Here is a 17,985-nt window from a genome sequence, read left to right on the forward strand (position 1 = left end):
CCCCTGCCTCCCCCCCCAGTGCGCCGCCCGGCCCCTTGCAGAAGAAATACTCACCCAGCTCCCGCGATGTCTCCTCTCTCCTCTCAGCGCTGGCAGCTTCTCCTGTGTGAGCGGTCACGTGGGACCGCTCATTACAGTCAGGGAATATTCACTGACTGTAATGAGCAGTACCACGTGACCGCTCACACAGGAGAAGCTGCCAGCACTGAGAGGAGACATCGCTGGAGCTGGGTGAGTATTTCTCTGCATCTGCAAGGGGCCGGGCGGCGCACTGGGGATGGGAGGACACCAGCAAAGTTTTTTTTTAACAAAAAAGAAGAAAAAAATTATCTTTCATCTCTTCTCTCCAGCGAACGCTGGGGGAGAAGAGATGAATGCCGCCTTCAGCACCACACAGGAGGGACAGCGCTTAGTGTAGCGCTGTCTCTCCTGCACGGTCCGTGTGGTCCTCAGGCGGCACACGGGCAGCACACGGATGCCGCACATGTGCCACACTGATGTGCCACTTGAGCACACGGACACGGATAACTCCGATACCGATTTCTCCGGTACCGGAATTATCTGGACGTGTGTAAGAGGCCTTAAAGCAGCATTCGTCTGCCTCGAGATTAAGTTTTAGCTAGTGCTTTGTGCATTCATTTTTCTGTCAGTCTATGCTGTCTTAATAACCACATATTGGATTAATATTGATCCAGCATTGTATTATTGTCACTAAATTAATTCATCCGAGGATTAAATCTTCCATATTCCAGAATCCATAGTGTTAAGTCAGTGACGGCATTCAGATGCAACATTGTCAGGAGTCCTTACAGATGAAGAACCATGGTACCAAAAAGCTAGGTAGAGCCAGTATATCCATTCTTTTACTCCAAGGAACAGTACAGTGCAAAAGTCTTAGACAGGTGTGATACAAATGCTGCTCAGAAAAAGCTTTAAAAAATACTTGTTAAATAGTTTATTTTAATCAACAAAATGCAGTGAATGAAAAAAAGAGAAATGGAAATCCCATCAGTGTCTGATGATCACCGGTCGCCTCCATCATCAGTATCTTTTGACCACCCTTCGCCTACATCAGTATCTGGTGACCACCTGTCAACCCATTCAAGAGTATCTGGGGAACACCCATCGCCTCCATCATCAGTGTCTGGTGACTGCCCGTCGCCTCCATCATCAGTATTTGGTGACTGCTCGTCACCTCCATTACTTCTTTACATCGCTTAAATAATGTATAAGTATCTGTCTGTATAATACCATCAGAAAATGTCTGATTGGCTGGATTTGGGGGGGGGGGGGTTGTTGTCTGGCTGAATAAATTTGGAGCCAAAAATATTAAGAACAAGGAGTCCTGGAGGTGATGATTCGACCCCACAGATCCCTGATCTCACATCACCCAGTCTGTCCTGGGATCACAGGAAGAGACAGATGTCGTACAAGCCTCATACACAGAAGATCTGGGGTCAGGTCTCTAAGATGTGTGGTACAAGCTCCTGCCGAGGTCCTCCATAACCTGTGTACAAGTGAGAAGAAGTGATGGAGGTGATGGGTGGTCACCAGATACTGATGATGGAGGCGATGAGCAGTCACCAGATACCGAAGATGGAGGTGACGGGTGGTCACCAGATACTGAAGATGGAGGCGACGGGTGTTCACCAGATACTGATGATGGAGGTGACGAGTGGTCACCAGATGATGGAGATGACGAGTGGTCACCAGATACTGAAGATGGAGGTGACGAGTGGTCACCAGATACTGAAGATGGAGGTGATGGGTGGTCACCAGACACTGATGGAGACGATGGGCGGTCACCAGATTCTGATGTTGGAGGCGAAGAGTGGTCTGGTTACCAGAGATTCATCAGCCCTCTATCTACTAAAATGCTTGTGCATGCCCTCATCATCTCTTGCGTCAACTACTGCAACATTCTTTTCTGTGGCCTCCCTACTGACACCGTTGCCCCTCTCCAGTCCATCCTTAACTCTGCTGCTAGACTAATTCATCTCTCTCCTCGCTACTGCTCCGCTTCTCCCCTCTGCAGATCTCTTCACTGGCTCCCATTCCCTCAGCGTATCCAGTTCAAATTACGAATACTGACCTTCAAGACTATCTATAACCTGTCTCCTCCATATATCTCTGAACTAATCTCCCGATATCTTCCCTCACGTAATCTCCGGTCCTCCCAAGACTTCTTTCTCTCCTCCACATTTATTCTCTTCTCACTTAATCGCCTCCAAGACTTCTCTCAAATATCCCCGATCCTCTAGAATTCTGAGCCCCAACACGTCCGACTATCAACCCCATTCGGATCGTTCAGACGGAACCTGAAAACCCACCTCTTCAAGAAAGCTTACAGCCTGCAATGACCCTGCTGCCTCCTCTCCACTACCGGAGCTGCTGCAACCCAACCTACTGTCCACCTTCCCCACCATCCTGTAGAATGTAAGCCCGCAAGGGCAGGGTCTTCTCCCCTCTGTATCAGTCTGTAATTGTTAGTTTGTTTACTGTAAGCGATATCTGTAATTTGTATGTAACCCCTTCTCATTTACAGCACTATGAAATCAATGGTGCTATATAAATAATAATAATAATGATGGAGTTGACCAGCAGTCACCAGATACTGATGGAGGAGGCGAAGGTTGGTCTGATCACCAGATACAAACTTACATTTCTCTTTTCTTCATTCAATTTGTATGAAGCTTCTTACTCTGCCACCTTTATTTACAGAGCTGACTAAAACTTTTGCACAATGCTGTAGACTATTTTGGGTTGTCCATTAATACCCATAGCTGTCAGTGACGAGTGCTCAAGTGCAGGAAGTGGAGAATGTCAGTAACGTTCAGTATTATAAGATGCAATAAAGACCATAAATAATATAACGCGTGTGTGATCTGTGTTGTGATACGGCCGCTGCCTCACATGATCACCAATTCTAGAATGATCACTGTGAAGAATATTGGATACATAATTCCATGTCAATCATCTGTATATTATTTGGCATGGAGTTATAAAAAAAAAAAAATCATTCAGCACATGCTGTGGTAACATGACACCTGGCCAAGTCAAACAAATGATTCACACCCCCCTAGATAGTTGGTATGTCCTTTGTTCGGCCAGCTAGGATTTCATAAAGGAGTTATGGAAATACTATGCGTCCGAGCTGTACATCATATATATTTCCACGATTCCAAAACCAGGGCAAGCGCCTGTCTGGGTCTCGAGGCATTCTAACACGAACGGGAAGGGAGATACATAGAACAGCCACTAGAAGCTAGGCAGCAAAATTGTGTTTAGTCTCTAGAAATAGCAGGGGCCCAGTCGGATCCGATGGCGCCACAATCGCTGCCCTAGGACCGCCCAGAAAGGAGTTATGATCCTTCATAGGTTTTGGAAGAGTTATCTCCAAATTCTCCAGGGGAGGAGATCTAGGTTCAGCCCAGAGTGCAGTGACCGAGAGGGGTAAATGCTTGTGTGCAGCATTGCCTATTGCTTTTTCTCGGGGAGGTTGCGAGGACAAGTCACACACAGACCCCCCCATCCACACGGGCCCAGGGAAGAACGGGGAGTGAGAGAGGGTGGCCCACGCAGTCACTGATGTGGTACCACACTCGTCCACAACCCTGAGAGGCCCCTTTCACTAGCACCAGTCAAACAGAACATTATCAGCCCGGTAGGACTGCTACAAGTTCCTCGTTTGATACACGCCTGTCCGTTAACAGGGTTATATTGGGACAGAAACCAGCCCCGAGTCGCATGTGAGATTAGGCCGAGAAACAGACGTGTGGATCGACATAAAAGAGCAGCCCAAGGTTAAATTATATATTTAATCGCTTTAAGGGCACAATAGAGAATACACTATAACAATGGTTATATATATATATATATATATATATATATATATATATTATATATACAGTATATATATATATATATATATATATATATATATATATATATATATATATATATATATATAATGGTCAGTTATGCAAATACAAAAGGGGTAGGACAAAGGGTATAAACAGAACATATAGTAAGCTACCAGTTAGATGAAAGACCTGGCTTGCGGGGGGAGGGGCTGCCAAAAAAAGAGGCTTGTGGTCCTCTCTGTGTGGGACTTGTCCACACACGATGTCCTCGCGACCTCCCAGACAAAAAGCAATAGGAAATGCTGCACACAAGCATGTAACCCTCTGGGTCACTCCCCTCCTGCCCTCTGGGCTAAACCTAAATCTCCTCCCTTGGAGGTTTGGAGATAAATCTCCCCAAATTTATGAAAGATTATAACTCCTTTCTGGGTGGTCCTAAGGCAGCGGTTCTGGCACCATCGGATCCAACCGGGCCCCTGCTACTCATAGAAACTAAACAATTTTGCTACCTAGCTGCTAGTAGCTGTTCTATGTATCTCCCTTCCCGTGCATGTTAGAATGCCTCAAGACCCAGACAGGCGCTTGCCCTGGTCTGGGGATCTTGGAAATATATACGATGTACAGCTAGGACGCATAGCATTTCCATTTATGAAATCCTAGCTGGCTGAACAAAGGACTCAGGCCACGTAGCTTGGATCCACAGGGGGTCATCCTGTAGAAGGTTGCATACCAGCTAGCTAAGGGGATGTGAATCCTTTGTTGGAGCTGGCCAGGTGTCATGTTACCACAGCATGCGCTGAAGGATTTTTATAACTCCATGCCCAATAGTATACAGATGATTGACATGGAATTATCTCTACAATATTCTTCACAATCACCATCGTCTCTACAGTTCAAGCATTGGCTGCAAAAGTGGCAACTGATAAGGAGTCTAGTAATTTTGTGGTTAGGGAAAGTGCAACATACCTGCAGTTACATTACAGGCGGCTTTTACAGACATAGGCCGGCGTCACACTCGGCGTAAGACAATACGGTCCGTTTTTTACGTCCGTACTACGTCCGTAATACGGAGAAATGTTCCCAAAATAGTGATCCGTAGTCAGGGTGTGTCAGCGTATTTTGCGCATGGCATCCTCTGTATGTAATCCGTATGGCATCCGTACTGCGAGATTTTCGCGCAGGCTTGCAAAACCGACATCTAATGGATTTATGTGCTCAAATGTTCGGGAAAACATATATACAGTATATATATATATATATATATATGTCATTGAGACACATATATATATATTCTGTATTTAGATTTCATTCAGCGCAATATCTGTGAACAGCCGGTAATTCAATTGCCGGCTTCTCATTTCTCCTGCACAAAACCGACATGATGAGACATGGTTTACATATAGTAAACCATCTCATATCCCCTTTTTTTTTGCATATTCCACACTACTAATGTTAGTAGTGTGTATGTGCAAAATTTCAGCGCTGTAGCTGCTGAAATAAAGGGTTAAATGGCGGAAAAAATTGGCGTGGGCTCCCGCGCAATTTTCTCCGCCAGAATGGTAAAGCCAGTGACTGAGGGCAGATATTAATAGCCAGGAGAGGGTCCATGGTTAGTGGCCCCCCCTGGCTACAAACATCTGCCCCCAGCCACCCCAGAAAAGGCACATCTGGAAGATGCGCCTATTCTGGCACTTGGCCACTCTCTTCCCACTCCCTGTAGCGGAGGGATATGGGGTAATGAAGGGTTAATGCCACCTTGCTATTGGAAGGTGACATTAAGCCAGATTAATAATGGAGAGGCGTCAATTATGACACCTATCCATTATTAATCCAATTGTTGTAAAGGGTTAAAAAACACACACACACACATTATTAAAAAGTATTTTAATGAAATAAACACAGCGGTTGTTGTAATAATTAATTGTTCTCGCAATCCATTTCCAGGCCCTCGCTTGGCAAAATAATAAACGCACAAGATACATACCTTCTGATGTCAGATCACGTCCCACGAAGTAATCCATCTGAAGGGGTTAACTAATATTACAGGCACGAGCTGCAAGAAACCACTCGCTGGTGCCTGTAATCCCCGGGTGCTGAAAGGAAAGCTGGATCTGTACTTACATTGAGTCGCGGTGAGGCGCCCTCTGGTGGATGTTCTCATGAACTGCAGCCTGGGAACTTTTTCCCACGCTCCAGGTCATATGAGGACATCCACCAGGGGGCGCATCACCGCGACTGAAGGAAATGTAGGTCATTGACCTACATTTCATTCATTCGCCGGGGATTACAGGCACGGAGCACAGCTGCATTTGCAGGGCTCCTGCCTGTAATATTAGTTAACCCCTTCAGATGGATTACCTCGTGGGACGAGACGGTTCACCAGAAGGTATGTATATTGTGCGTTTATTATTTTGCCAAGCGAGGGTTTGCAAATGGATTGCGAGAACAATAAATTATTACAACAACCGCTGTGTTTATTTCATTAAAATCCTTTTTAATCATGTGTGTGTGTGTTTTTTAACCCTTTCCAACAATTGGATTAATAATGGATAGGTGTCATAATTGACGCCTCTCCATTATTAATCTGGCTTAATGTCACCTTCCAATAGCAAGGTGGCATTAACCCTTCATTACCCCATATCCCACCGCTACAGGGAGTGGGAAGAGAGTGGCCAAGTGCCAGAATAGGCGCATCTTCCAGATGTGCCTTTTCTGGGGTGGCTGGGGGCAGATGTTTTTAGCCAGGGGGGGCCAGTAACCATGGACCCTCTCCTGGCTATTAATATCTGCCCTCAGTCACTGGCTTTACCATTCTGGTGGAGAAAATTGCGCGGGAGCCCACGCCAATTTTTTCCGCCATTTAACCCTTTATTTTAGCAGCTACAGCGCCCACATTTTGCACATACACACTACTAACATTAGTAGTGTGGAATATGCAAAAAAAATGGGGATATGAGATGGTTTACTGTATGTAAACCATGTCTCATATCATGTCGGGTTTGTGAAGGAGAAGGAAAAAGCCGGCAATTGAATTACCGACTTTTCACTAACACCGCTGCGTATTTCTCGCAAGTCACACTGCAGGTCCGTGTGGAATCCGTATTTTTCTCGCCCCCATAGACTTTCATTGGCGTATTATTTGCGCAATACGCTGACAAACGCAGCATGCTGCGATTTTGTACGGCCGTAGAAAGCCGTATAATACTGAACCGTAATATACGGCTGATAGGAGCAGCCCCATTGAGAATAATTGTGCCGTATTTAATGCGAGTTTTACGGACGTAGTTTCTGCGCTCTTACGTCCGTAAAACTCGCCAGTGTGACGCCGGCCATAGGCTTGCTTTAGGTCAATCGCTTAAAGGTTTTCTCATGAGGAAAGATTGTAGCACAGCCCAGTATAAACACAGTCACCATCACACTTGAATACTGGAGCAGCACTAATATGTTATGGAAGGAAGAGTAGCAGACACAACAGTAGAGTTGTAAACTACAAGATATTTATTAAGACTAGGACTAGGGGCAATGCAGTTCTGAATAATTGACAAAGAGGAAGAGTAGCACACCCATCATCTTCAGATCTCATGCAGTCAGTGGACTTATCCAGCATAGGTAAGCATCCCCAGCCGCCAAAAAACACTTTGATGATTATTATTCATTTTTATAGCGCCATTTATTCCATGGCGCTTTACATGTGAAAAAGGGGCATACATAGACAAGTACAATAAACATGAACACTACAAGGCACACACAAGTACAGAAGGAGAGAGGACCCTGCCCGTGAGGGCTCACAGTCTACAGGGGATGTGGTGAGGATACACTAGGGGAGGGTAGAGCTGGTCATGCATGATGTGCTTATTTTCCATTGCCACACAATGAATATCTTATGGTGGCAGCAGCACGTAACCCTCCAATATGAAGATGCAATAAGCCTATTGTGACAGCTCCCTTTTCTCCCAGGTCACCAGTGACTGAGAACGTTGTCCCTGAGGGTCTCGATCTAGTCCTGGCACCTTCATCTTGGAATAGTCTGAATAATTGATGCAGCGCTCCAGCTGTGTGATTGGACGGCTGTTATCTGTCTGATGCGATTAGTGCACGTCTGTCACACAGAATTATCTTGTAGATCATGACATTTAACTAGAGCAAAGCTCTTTGCTCGGCTGCTGCCATGACTCAGCTCCCCGCGGCTCCCGTCATTTCCACTGGTGGCCAGGGCTGGCAGCAGTGAGATTTTCCCAGCTAGACCTCCCTGACTCCTCTACTCTGAGAGTGGATATCCACTGCCCCGTACTGTCAGTGTGCAGCACAGGCTCCATCATGTCACCATCTAGTAGATGTGAGGGCCTATAGGGAGGCAGGCAGCAGGGTGCACAGAATGCAATATAAGGTCATGTGTGCACCTATAATGCTGGCAATATTCCGTGTAATTATGGTTACATTCACCATCTCTATCTATCAGGAAACAATGTAAAGGATCATACTTCACACATCCATGTTTTGTTGGGACCCCGACATTTGTCTTTTGTTTTACTAATCTGTATCCGTCAGTCACCAGTTATTCGGCTCCACTGAATCTCAATCGATGTGTTGTGATCTTCTCATTAACATCCCTTCAAATTTCCTAGAAAAGTACTGTTGGCTCATCAAACACCACTGTGGACTCGGGTACTGCCATTGGAGCAGATCACATTGTCTGTAGTGGTTTCTATGCAAGCACCCATAGATCACAGATATCCCCTAGGCTGGGAGGCAAACAGTGGGAACCAAGGTGAGCAGAACCAGTGCCATGTGGTTACCTACTACCTGTACGCCGCCTGGCTCAGTCATGCGCACGCCGCCTGGCTCAGTCACGCGCATGCCGCCTGGCTCGGTCACGCGCACGCCGCCTGCCTCGGTCACGCGCACGCCGCCTGGCTCGGTCACGCGCATGCCGCCTGGCTCGGTCACGCGCATGCCGCCTGGCTCGGTCACGCGCACGCCGCCTGGCTCGGTCACGCGCACGCCGCCTGGCTCGGTCACGCGCACGCCGCCTGCCTCGGTCACGCGCACGCCGCCTGGCTCAGTCACGCGCACGCCGCCTGGCTCAGTCACGTGCACGCCGCCTGGCTCCGTCACGCGCACGCCGCCTGGCTCCGTCACGCGCACGCCGCCTGGCTCCGTCACGCCGCCTGGCTCAGTCACGCGCACGCCGCCTGGCTCAGTCACGCGCACGCCGCCTGGCTCAGTCACGCGCACGCCGCCTGGTTCAGTCACACGCACGTTGCCTGGCTCAGTCACGCGCACGCCGCCTGGCTCAGTCACGCTCACCCCACCTGGCTCAGTCACGCTCACCCCGCCTGGCTCAGTCACGAGCACGCTGCCAGGCTCAGTCACGCGTACGCCGCCTCGGAATTACTAATTTGCAGGGCATGCAGTACCTTACAACATATAACATTGCAGTAACCTGGTTATAATGCTGACATGATGCTTTTCCTTCTGTGGCCGTTACAGCGGCAGGACACTTGTGGATTTTACATACAACTCTAGAATTAATTTCTTCATACAGGCTGCACGCGGGGTGTATGGCCTGTATTTAGCTTCCACAATCCTGATGAAGTACAGAGTTACCCATTTGGCTTCACTTTGTTATAATCTTTTGCTGGAAAGAGGTTTCATTCCTACAGTGACCATGAGGTAACGTGCACCTAATTATGGGGTCTCTGAAAAACAAGCGTCCCTCCATATCCATTACATACAGGAGGCCTCCTACCGTGCTGGGCCCAGGTATCCATCCTTACTAACCTTAGTGAACAGTAGGGAGGCGCAGACCACAGTTCACATTGCCCTATAATAATATAAAGGAGCAGTCTATGGCTACTCTCAAGTCATGTCTGAGCTGACAAGTGCTCCTAATGGTGAGGGAAACACGGAGTAGAACAACAGAAATAGAGGTAGAGGATGGCTATATCTGCACCCAGTACACTGGAAGTCTATGACACCGGGTGACTGAACGTCCCATGGATGAAATTGTACATTTAGGGTACGTTCACACAGGACTTTTTTGCTGTGTATTTTTGCTGTGTTTTTTTATGCTAATTTTCAGCTGCTTTTCACAGTACCAGCAAAGCCTATGAGATTTCAGAAATCTCATGCACGCACATTGGTTTTTGTTTGATCAGTATTTTCTGCTTTGCTGCGTTTTTTGGACATAGGGCATGTCACTTCTTTCAGCGTTTTTGCTGCGTTTTTTCACCCATTGACTTGAATGGGTGATGGAAAAAACACTGCAAAAACGCATGTAGCATTATTTGCTGCGTTTTTTGTGCAGAAAAATCATGGCCAGCAGGAAGTGATCTCACAGCCAAGAGCTTAGGGGTGTGGTTAGTGAGGTGTGAAGAGCCATTGTGAGCCATTGTGAGGTGTGAAGAGCCATTGTGAGGTGTCCTGTTTGTGATCTATTGTGAGGGAGTTCCTGGTAGTGAGGTGTGAAGAGCCATTGTGAGGTGTGAAGAGCCATTGTGAGGTGTCCTGATTGTGATCTATTGTGAGGGAGTTTCTGGTAGTGAGGTGTTAGCCATGTCTTGGTATAGGAGGATGAGCATTAATGTTTCCCAACTAATCATGGAGGTAATATTTTTTTTAATTTGTGATATATCTATCTATCCGATTGTTTGCAATGGTACACTTTGCGATGCTCATGTGCTGTTATGTACATGTTTATGTGTTCTGCATGTGTATGTATCTTCCTTGTCATGAATGTTGGCTTCATTTCATCTTGCATTTGGTAATTACTTTTTCATTTATTTTTCCAAGGTGGAAGCAATGCCTGTAATTTGGGATGTAGCTTGCCCAAACTACAGTGATCGTCAAAAAAAGGCAGATGCATGGCATGTAATTCGCCGTAAATTGTTCCCCCGCTGGGATGAAGGCGATGCTAAGCTCCACTGGGGTCACTCAACTTTATTATCATGCACAAATAGACAAAAAAACGCACAAAAAACGCATCTGTAAGCAGCTGAAAATTGGCATAAAATACGCAGCAAAAATATGCAGCAAAAATACGCAGCAAAAAAGTCCTGTGTGAACTTACCCTTATTAGGGTGTTACTGAGTGTGACCAGTATTACAGTATTCATGCACTTCAGCTGCCAGCTATTCTTCCCTTGGACATGACACAGAAGACTAAATTCTGCGGGTCATCTCAGCTTGTTGCAGAGCTTTATCTGGATAAATCTCATAAACGAGTTGTTTCTATAGAGAATGTGCTTCCCTATGTTGCTAGCTCTGCTCCCATGAGGAAATGCAGTTGCTACAGATTATCCTGACGGCAGCTGGCTGTGCGGCCGGACGGATTTATGTTCAGACCTTCCTGTTACCTCAGAAGTAGCAGGGAGGCCTTATATCTGGATAGCAGCAAATATTCCAGAAGAGGAGCGAGAAGATGACGTAAGAGATGAAGCTCCTGCGTCACATGTCAATCTCTCCGACTAGCATGTGACTTCCCGCCAGTGAGTTGTGTAACATCTGCCAGTCGTCGGGGTTTTTGCTGCAGACAGCCCTGGAGTAGATGGCTACCTGCTCCTGCAGTCTCTCCAGCTCCACCTGCGTGGCCTGGTTGAGTCGGGCCAGTTCTTTCGTTTTCATGGCAATGCTCAACAATCCGGAGCGGCGTAAAACATCCAGTGTGTTGTGAAATCGTCGGCTTTTGTTCTGTTGCTGGTGGGCAGGCAGCGTCCCATCTTCACTACGTGAAATACTGTATGAGGACACTGTGTGAGGGTCTCCTCTGACTCTGCTCGCAGTATCATTGGTGCCTTTTGGTGAAGTTGTTAGATCCAGCTCACAACATGACACTTCATCGCTCAGCACTACAGACTTCTGTACATGGCTCTTGGGGACAGCGGACGCTGCATTTCCTTTAGCTGTGAAACGCTGTAATCCTGGGGCTAGCCTCTTGGCCTGGATGTGGTGGGACGGATTAGCCGCCCTCTTGTTGGTGTTTGGATGGGTTACATTGGAGGAAAGTTGACATGGATGTGGGGCGATCTTGGTGTAAGAGTTCAGGATCGGCAGGTACTTTTTACAGACAGGCTGAGACTTCGTAGAAGGTATTGATGGGGGGAAAACCAGGATTTGTGAAGAAGTTGGGAGCAACTGAAAAGACGGCCGGCCGGCCCATGACTGGATATGAGGGTCAGGTCCGGACCCCTGGAAGAAAAAATAAGAAAGATCGAAACACACCAGACTTCTGTAAAAAATGACTGAAAAGCTGCTGCTGCCAGTAGGGTGCGTATGACGATGAAATGCTACAACCAGAAGGAGGCGACCAGAAAACAGTGACCAGAGTAAGTCAGGGGCGACCAGAGAAAGAAGGGAGCAACCAAAGAAAAAGGGAGCTATCAGAGAAAGGGGAAGGCGATCAGAGAAAGGGGGGGCCACCAGTGGGCTGCGACCAGAGAAAGAGGGAGGCGACCAGAGAAAGAGGGTTGCGACCAGTGGGCTGCGACCAGAGAAAGAAAGAGGGCGGCAACCAGAGAAAGAGGACGGCGACCAGAGAAAAAGGGGGGAAGGCCAGAGAAAGAGGGGGGATGGCTAGAGAAAGAGGGGGGACAGCCAGAGAAAGAGGGGGGACAGCCAGAGAAAGAGCGGGGACAGCCAGAGAAAGAGGGGGGACAGCCAGAGAAAGAGGGGGGACTGCCAGAGAAAGAAGGAGGTGACCAGAGAAAGAGGGAAGTTACCCGAGAAAGAGGGGGGCGGCCAGAGAAAAAGGGGGGCGGCCAGAGAAAAAAGGGGACGGCCAGAGAAAAAGGAGGGAGGCCAGACAGAAAAAAAGGAGGGCAGACAGAGGGAAGCAATCAGAGAAAAAGGTGGGGAGAGGTGATAGAAAGACGGGGGTGGCCAAAGAAAGACGGGGGAGGCCAGAGAAAGAAGGGGGGCGATGGCCAGAGAAAGAGGGGGGACGGCCAGAGGGCTGCGATCAGAGAAAGAGGGGGGGTGACCAGAGAAATAAATGGGGCGACCAGAGAAAAAGGGCCGCGACCAGAGAAAAAAGGGCAGCGACCAGAGAAAAAAGGGCCGCGACCAGAGAAAAAAAAAAGAAAAAAGGGCCACGACCAGAGAAAAAAGGGCTGCGACCAGAGGAAAAAAAGGCGGCGACAAGAGAAGAAGGGAGCTGTAATATGAGAAGGGCGGCGACACAGGGTTGCAACCGGAGGAGGAAGAAGACAGAAGGCTGCGACCAGAGAAGGAGAGAGGCGACAGAGGCATACAAGCAGAGGAGGAGGGTGATGATCGAGGAATCTAAATCAAGGAGGACAAAAGGGGGTCTGACTTTTCTATGCACTCCCCATAGTGAACACATGAAAGTGAGTGTGATGCTTTGCAGACACAGTAGATTGCAACGTTCAGTACACATCAGTCTCCGCTATGGCTGAAACATGGGAAACCCTTCACACCTTGAGGTGGAGCCAACATGTTCACTTGTGGGTAGTGACATTATTGGGGTTGATGCACATGGATATTAATTGTGTAAAATGTAATAATATATTAGCTGTAACATCCATATGTAACCTGTCATACCTGATCAACTAGCAAATTCTTCAGGACCAGCAGAGGAGGATGGTGGGACAGAGGACGCGTCGTGCTCCAGTGCAAAGATGATGGGACACATTCCTCTGCGTCAGTCGGCTCCACAGAACTCAGGCACTCAGATGCAACATCTACAGAAAGAGAAAACGTATCAGGCGCAAGATACGGCAACGGCTTGGCACAGACACACAGCACATCATACAGCTGACAATGGGCACTGACGTGGCACTGCTGTCAAGGCCATTCTACTTCACAGTGTGTCACTTTGGCACAATATGACCACAATGCCTAGGTGAGGGCTGTCAATGAGCTGGCAGAAGGCCAGCCCCCGATAATGGTGAAAGGGCATTGTACACACGACAGCCCCCAAAAAGGAAGAGACAGGCCGGGTACATGACAGCCCCCAATAATGAAGAGACAGGCTCCTGTTACCTCCTCCCCGTCTTTTCCCTTTCCTCCCCAACCCTTGTCGTTTCCCCCTCCTCCCCATCCCCCGTCATTTCCCCCTCCTCCCCGTCGTTTCCCCTCCTCCCCATCCCTTACCCCATTATTTCCCCCTCCTCCCTGTCATTTCCCCCTCTTCTCCGTCTCTTCCGCCGTCATTTCCCCCTCCTCCCCATCCCTTTCCCCGTCATTTCCCCTCCTCCCCATCCCTTACCCCATTATTTCCCCCTCCTCCCTGTCATTTCCCCCTCTTCTCCGTCCCTTCCGCCGTCATTTCCCCCTCCTCCCCATCCCTTCCCCCGTCATTTCCCGCCCTCCCCGTCGTTTTCCCCTCCTCCCGTCCCTTCCGCATCCTCCCCTTCCCTCCTCCTCCCTGTCGTTTCCCCGTAATTTCCCCCTCATTTTCCCCTCCTTGCCATCCCTTCCTGTCCTCCCTGGTTCTTTCCCCCATCCTTCCTCTACCTCCCCAGTAAAATGCTGTGTTTATATTGTAAGGATGCAGGAATGTGTGTATGGCGTTACTATAATATTATCTGCTGTGTTGCTTATAATTCTGCCCTAAGTTGTAGTACAACTTAAGTATTAATAAAATGGCAGTAAAACTATTAATTCTATTTTTCATTAAAATAATTATATTAGAAATAAATCAAAAGATTATTTAGAAAAGTTATATTAAGAAATTCAGAGATCCGAGCGATAGCTCCCCCAATAGGGCAAGACATGGGGACAGGGAGGAGGGGAAAAAGACCTTCAGAAAACATATTATAAACATGAGAAAAGTTGGAAAGGACAAGGGTGATCATCATTCCACAATTACACAAACTATATATAAAAGAAAATTCAGGACTCTGGCTCCTCGAGGCAAATGCTGTAAAACAAAGCTATCCTGAGGGAGGTCAGACAGACCGAAAGAAGACTACACAGCCCTTGGCTCATGCATCCATAACCAGAGGAACACTAATCAAGAACGGTGGTCATGGAAGGAGACAACAGGAAGACACTTTTGCACAAAAAAACAAAACAAAAAACCACAACCCAAAACACCCGTGAGTACAGACCGTGCGTAAAGCCCAGTCTGACACATAAAGAGTATAACTGCTGACTAAGGCTTCTTTCACATTTCCGTCGGTACGGGGCCGTCACAAAGCGTCGGCGCGACGGACGTTGTGAAAATTCAGAACAACGTGGGCAGCGGATGCAGTTTTTCAACGCATCTGCTGTCCATTTTAACCCCTTCATGACCCAGCCTATTTTGACCTTAATGACCTGGCCGTTTTTTGCAATTCTGACCAGTGTCCCTTTATGAGGTAATAACTCAGGAACGCTTCAACGGATCCTAGCGGTTCTGAGACTGTTTTTTTCGTGACATATTGGGCTTCATGTTAGTGGTAAATTTAGGTCGATAATTTCTGAGTTTATTTGTGAAAAAAACGGAAATTTGGCGAAAATTTTGAAAATTTTGCAATTTTCACATTTTGAATTTTTATCCTGTTAAACCAGAGTGTTGTTATGTGACACAAAATAGTTAATAAATAACATTTCCCACATGTCTACTTTACATCAGCACAATTTTGGAAACAAAATTTTTTTTTGCTAGGAAGTTATAAGGGTTAAAATTTGACCAGTGATTTCTCATTTTTACAACAAAATTTACAAAACCATTTTTTTTAGGGACCACCTCACATTTGAAGTCAGTTTGAGGGTTCTATATGGCTGAAAATACCCAAAAGTGACACCATTCTAAAAACTGCACCCCTCAAGGTGCTCAAAACCACATTCAAGAAGTTTATTAACCCTTCAGGTGCTTCACAGCAGCAGAAGCAACATGGAAGGAAAAAATGAACATTTAAATTTTTAGTCACAAAAATGATTTTTTAGAAACAATTTTTTTATTTTCCCAAGGGTAAAAGGAGAAACTGGACCACGAAGGTTGTTGTGTAATTTGTCCTGAGTACGCTGATACCTCATATGTGGGGCTAAACCACTGTTTGGGCTCACGGCAGGGCTCGGAAGGGAAGGAGCGCCATTTGACTTTTTGAAGGAAAAATTGGCTCCAATCTTTAGCGGACACCATGTTGCGTTTGGAGAGCCCCCGTGTGCCTAAACATTGGAGCTCCCCCACAAGTGACCCCATTTTGGAAACTAGACCCCACAAGGAACTTATCTAGAGGCATAGTGAGCACTTTAAACCCCCAGGTGCTTCACAAATTGATCTGTAAAAATGAAAAAGTACTTTTTTTTCACAAAAAAATTATTTTAGCCTCAATTTTTTCATTTTCACATGGGCAACAGGATAAAATGGATCCTAAAATTTGTTGGGCAATTTCTCCTGAGTACACCTATACCTCACATGTGGGGGTAAACCACTGTTTGGGCACATGGTAAGGCTCGGAAGGGAAGGAGCGCCATTTGAATTTTTGAATGAAAAATTATCTCCATCGTTAGCGGACACCATGTCACGTTTGGAAAGCCCCTGTGTGCCTAAACATTGGAGCTCCCCCACAAGTGAGCCCATTTTGGAAACTAGACCCCCCAAGGAACTTATCTAGAAGCATAGTGAGCACTTTAAACCCTCAGGTGCTTCACAAATTGATCCATAAAAATGAAAAAGTACTTTTTTTTCACACAAAATTTCTTTTAGCCTCAATTTTTTCATTTTCACATGGGCAACAGGAGAAAATGGATCCTAAAATTTGTTGGGCAATTTCTCCTGAGTACGATGATACCCCATATGTGGGGGTAAACCACTGTTTGGGCGCACGGCAGGGCTCGGAAGGGAAGGCACGCCATTTGGCTTTTTGAATGGAAAATTAGCTCCAATCATTAGCGGACACCATGTCGCGTTTGGAGAGCCCCTGTGTGCCTAAACATTGGAGCTCCCCGACAAGTGACCCCATTTTGGAAACTAGACCTCCCAAGGAACTAATCTAGATGTGTGGTGAGCACTTTGAACCCCCAAGTGCTTCACAGAAATTTATAACGCAGAGCCATGAAAATAAAAAATAATTTTTCTTTTCTCAAAAATGATTTTTTAGCCCTCAATTTTTTATTTTCCCAAGCGTAACAGGAGAAATTTGACCCTAAAAGTTGTTGTCCAGTTTCTCCTGAGTACGCTGATACCCCATATGTGGGGGAAAACCACTGTTTGGGCACATGCCGGGGCTCGGAAGGGAAGTAGTGACGCTTTGTATTGCAGACTTTGATGGAATGGCCTGCGGGCATCATGTTACGTTTGCAGAGCCCCTGATGTGCCTAAACAGTGGATGCCCCCCACAAGTGACCCCATTTTGGAAACTAGACCCCCCCAAGGAACTTATCTAGATATGTGGTGAGCACTTTGAACCCCCAAGTGCTTCACAGAAGTTTATAACGCAGAGCCATGAAAATAAAAAATAATTTTTCTTTTCTCAAAAATGATTTTTTAGCCCACAATTTTTTATTTTCACAAGGGTAACAGGAGAAATTGGACCCCAATAGTTGTTGCCCAGTTTGTCCTGAGTATGCTGGTACCCCATATGTGGGGTAAACCACTGTTTGGGCGCACGTCAGGGCCCGGAAGGGAGGGAGCACCATTTGACTTTTTGAACGCAAGATTGGCTGGAATCAATGGTGGCGCCATGTTGCGTTTGGAGACCCCTGATGTGCCTAAACAATGGAAACCCCTCAATTCTAACCCCAACACACCCCTAACCTTAATGCCAGCTCTAGCCATAACCCTAATCACAACCCTAACCCCAACACACCCCTAACCACAACCCTAACCCCAACACACCCCTAACCCTAATCCCAACCCTAACGCTAATCCTAACCCTAACCACAACCCTAACCCCAACACACCCCTAACCCTAACCATAACCCTAACCACAAGCCTAATCTTAACCCTAATTCCAACCCTAGCCCTAATTCCAACCCTAACTCTAATTCCAACCCTAACCCTAAGGCTATGTGCCCACGTTGCGGATTCGTGTGAGATTTTTTTCGCACCATTTTTGAAAAATCCGCAGGTAAAAGGCACTGCGTTTTACATGCAGATTTACCGCAGATTTCCAGTGTTTTTTGTGCGGATTACACCTGCGGATTGCTATTGAGGAACAGGTGTAAAACGCTGCGGA

The 17,985-nt window shown here is 46.9% G+C and overlaps 1 protein-coding gene across 6 annotated transcripts in view; it reads right to left on the reverse strand.

The window, feature by feature from the left end:
• Positions 1-7,338: 7,338 nt before the first annotated feature.
• CIPC (CLOCK interacting pacemaker) overlaps positions 7,339-17,985 on the reverse strand; it is a 73,045-nt gene continuing 62,398 nt past the window's right edge. For all 6 annotated transcript variants that reach the window (XM_077267521.1, XM_077267523.1, XM_077267525.1 and 3 more), the window contains 2 exons: positions 13,421-13,560; positions 7,339-12,049 (listed from right to left, as the gene is read on the reverse strand). In XM_077267521.1, the coding sequence (XP_077123636.1) occupies positions 11,309-12,049; positions 13,421-13,560 (881 nt within the window). In that variant the 3' untranslated portion in view covers positions 7,339-11,308. The remainder of the gene's footprint in view (positions 12,050-13,420; positions 13,561-17,985) is intronic.

Source organism: Ranitomeya variabilis, chromosome 1 (assembly GCF_051348905.1).
Source record: "Ranitomeya variabilis isolate aRanVar5 chromosome 1, aRanVar5.hap1, whole genome shotgun sequence".
NCBI lineage: Eukaryota > Metazoa > Chordata > Amphibia > Anura > Dendrobatidae > Ranitomeya > Ranitomeya variabilis.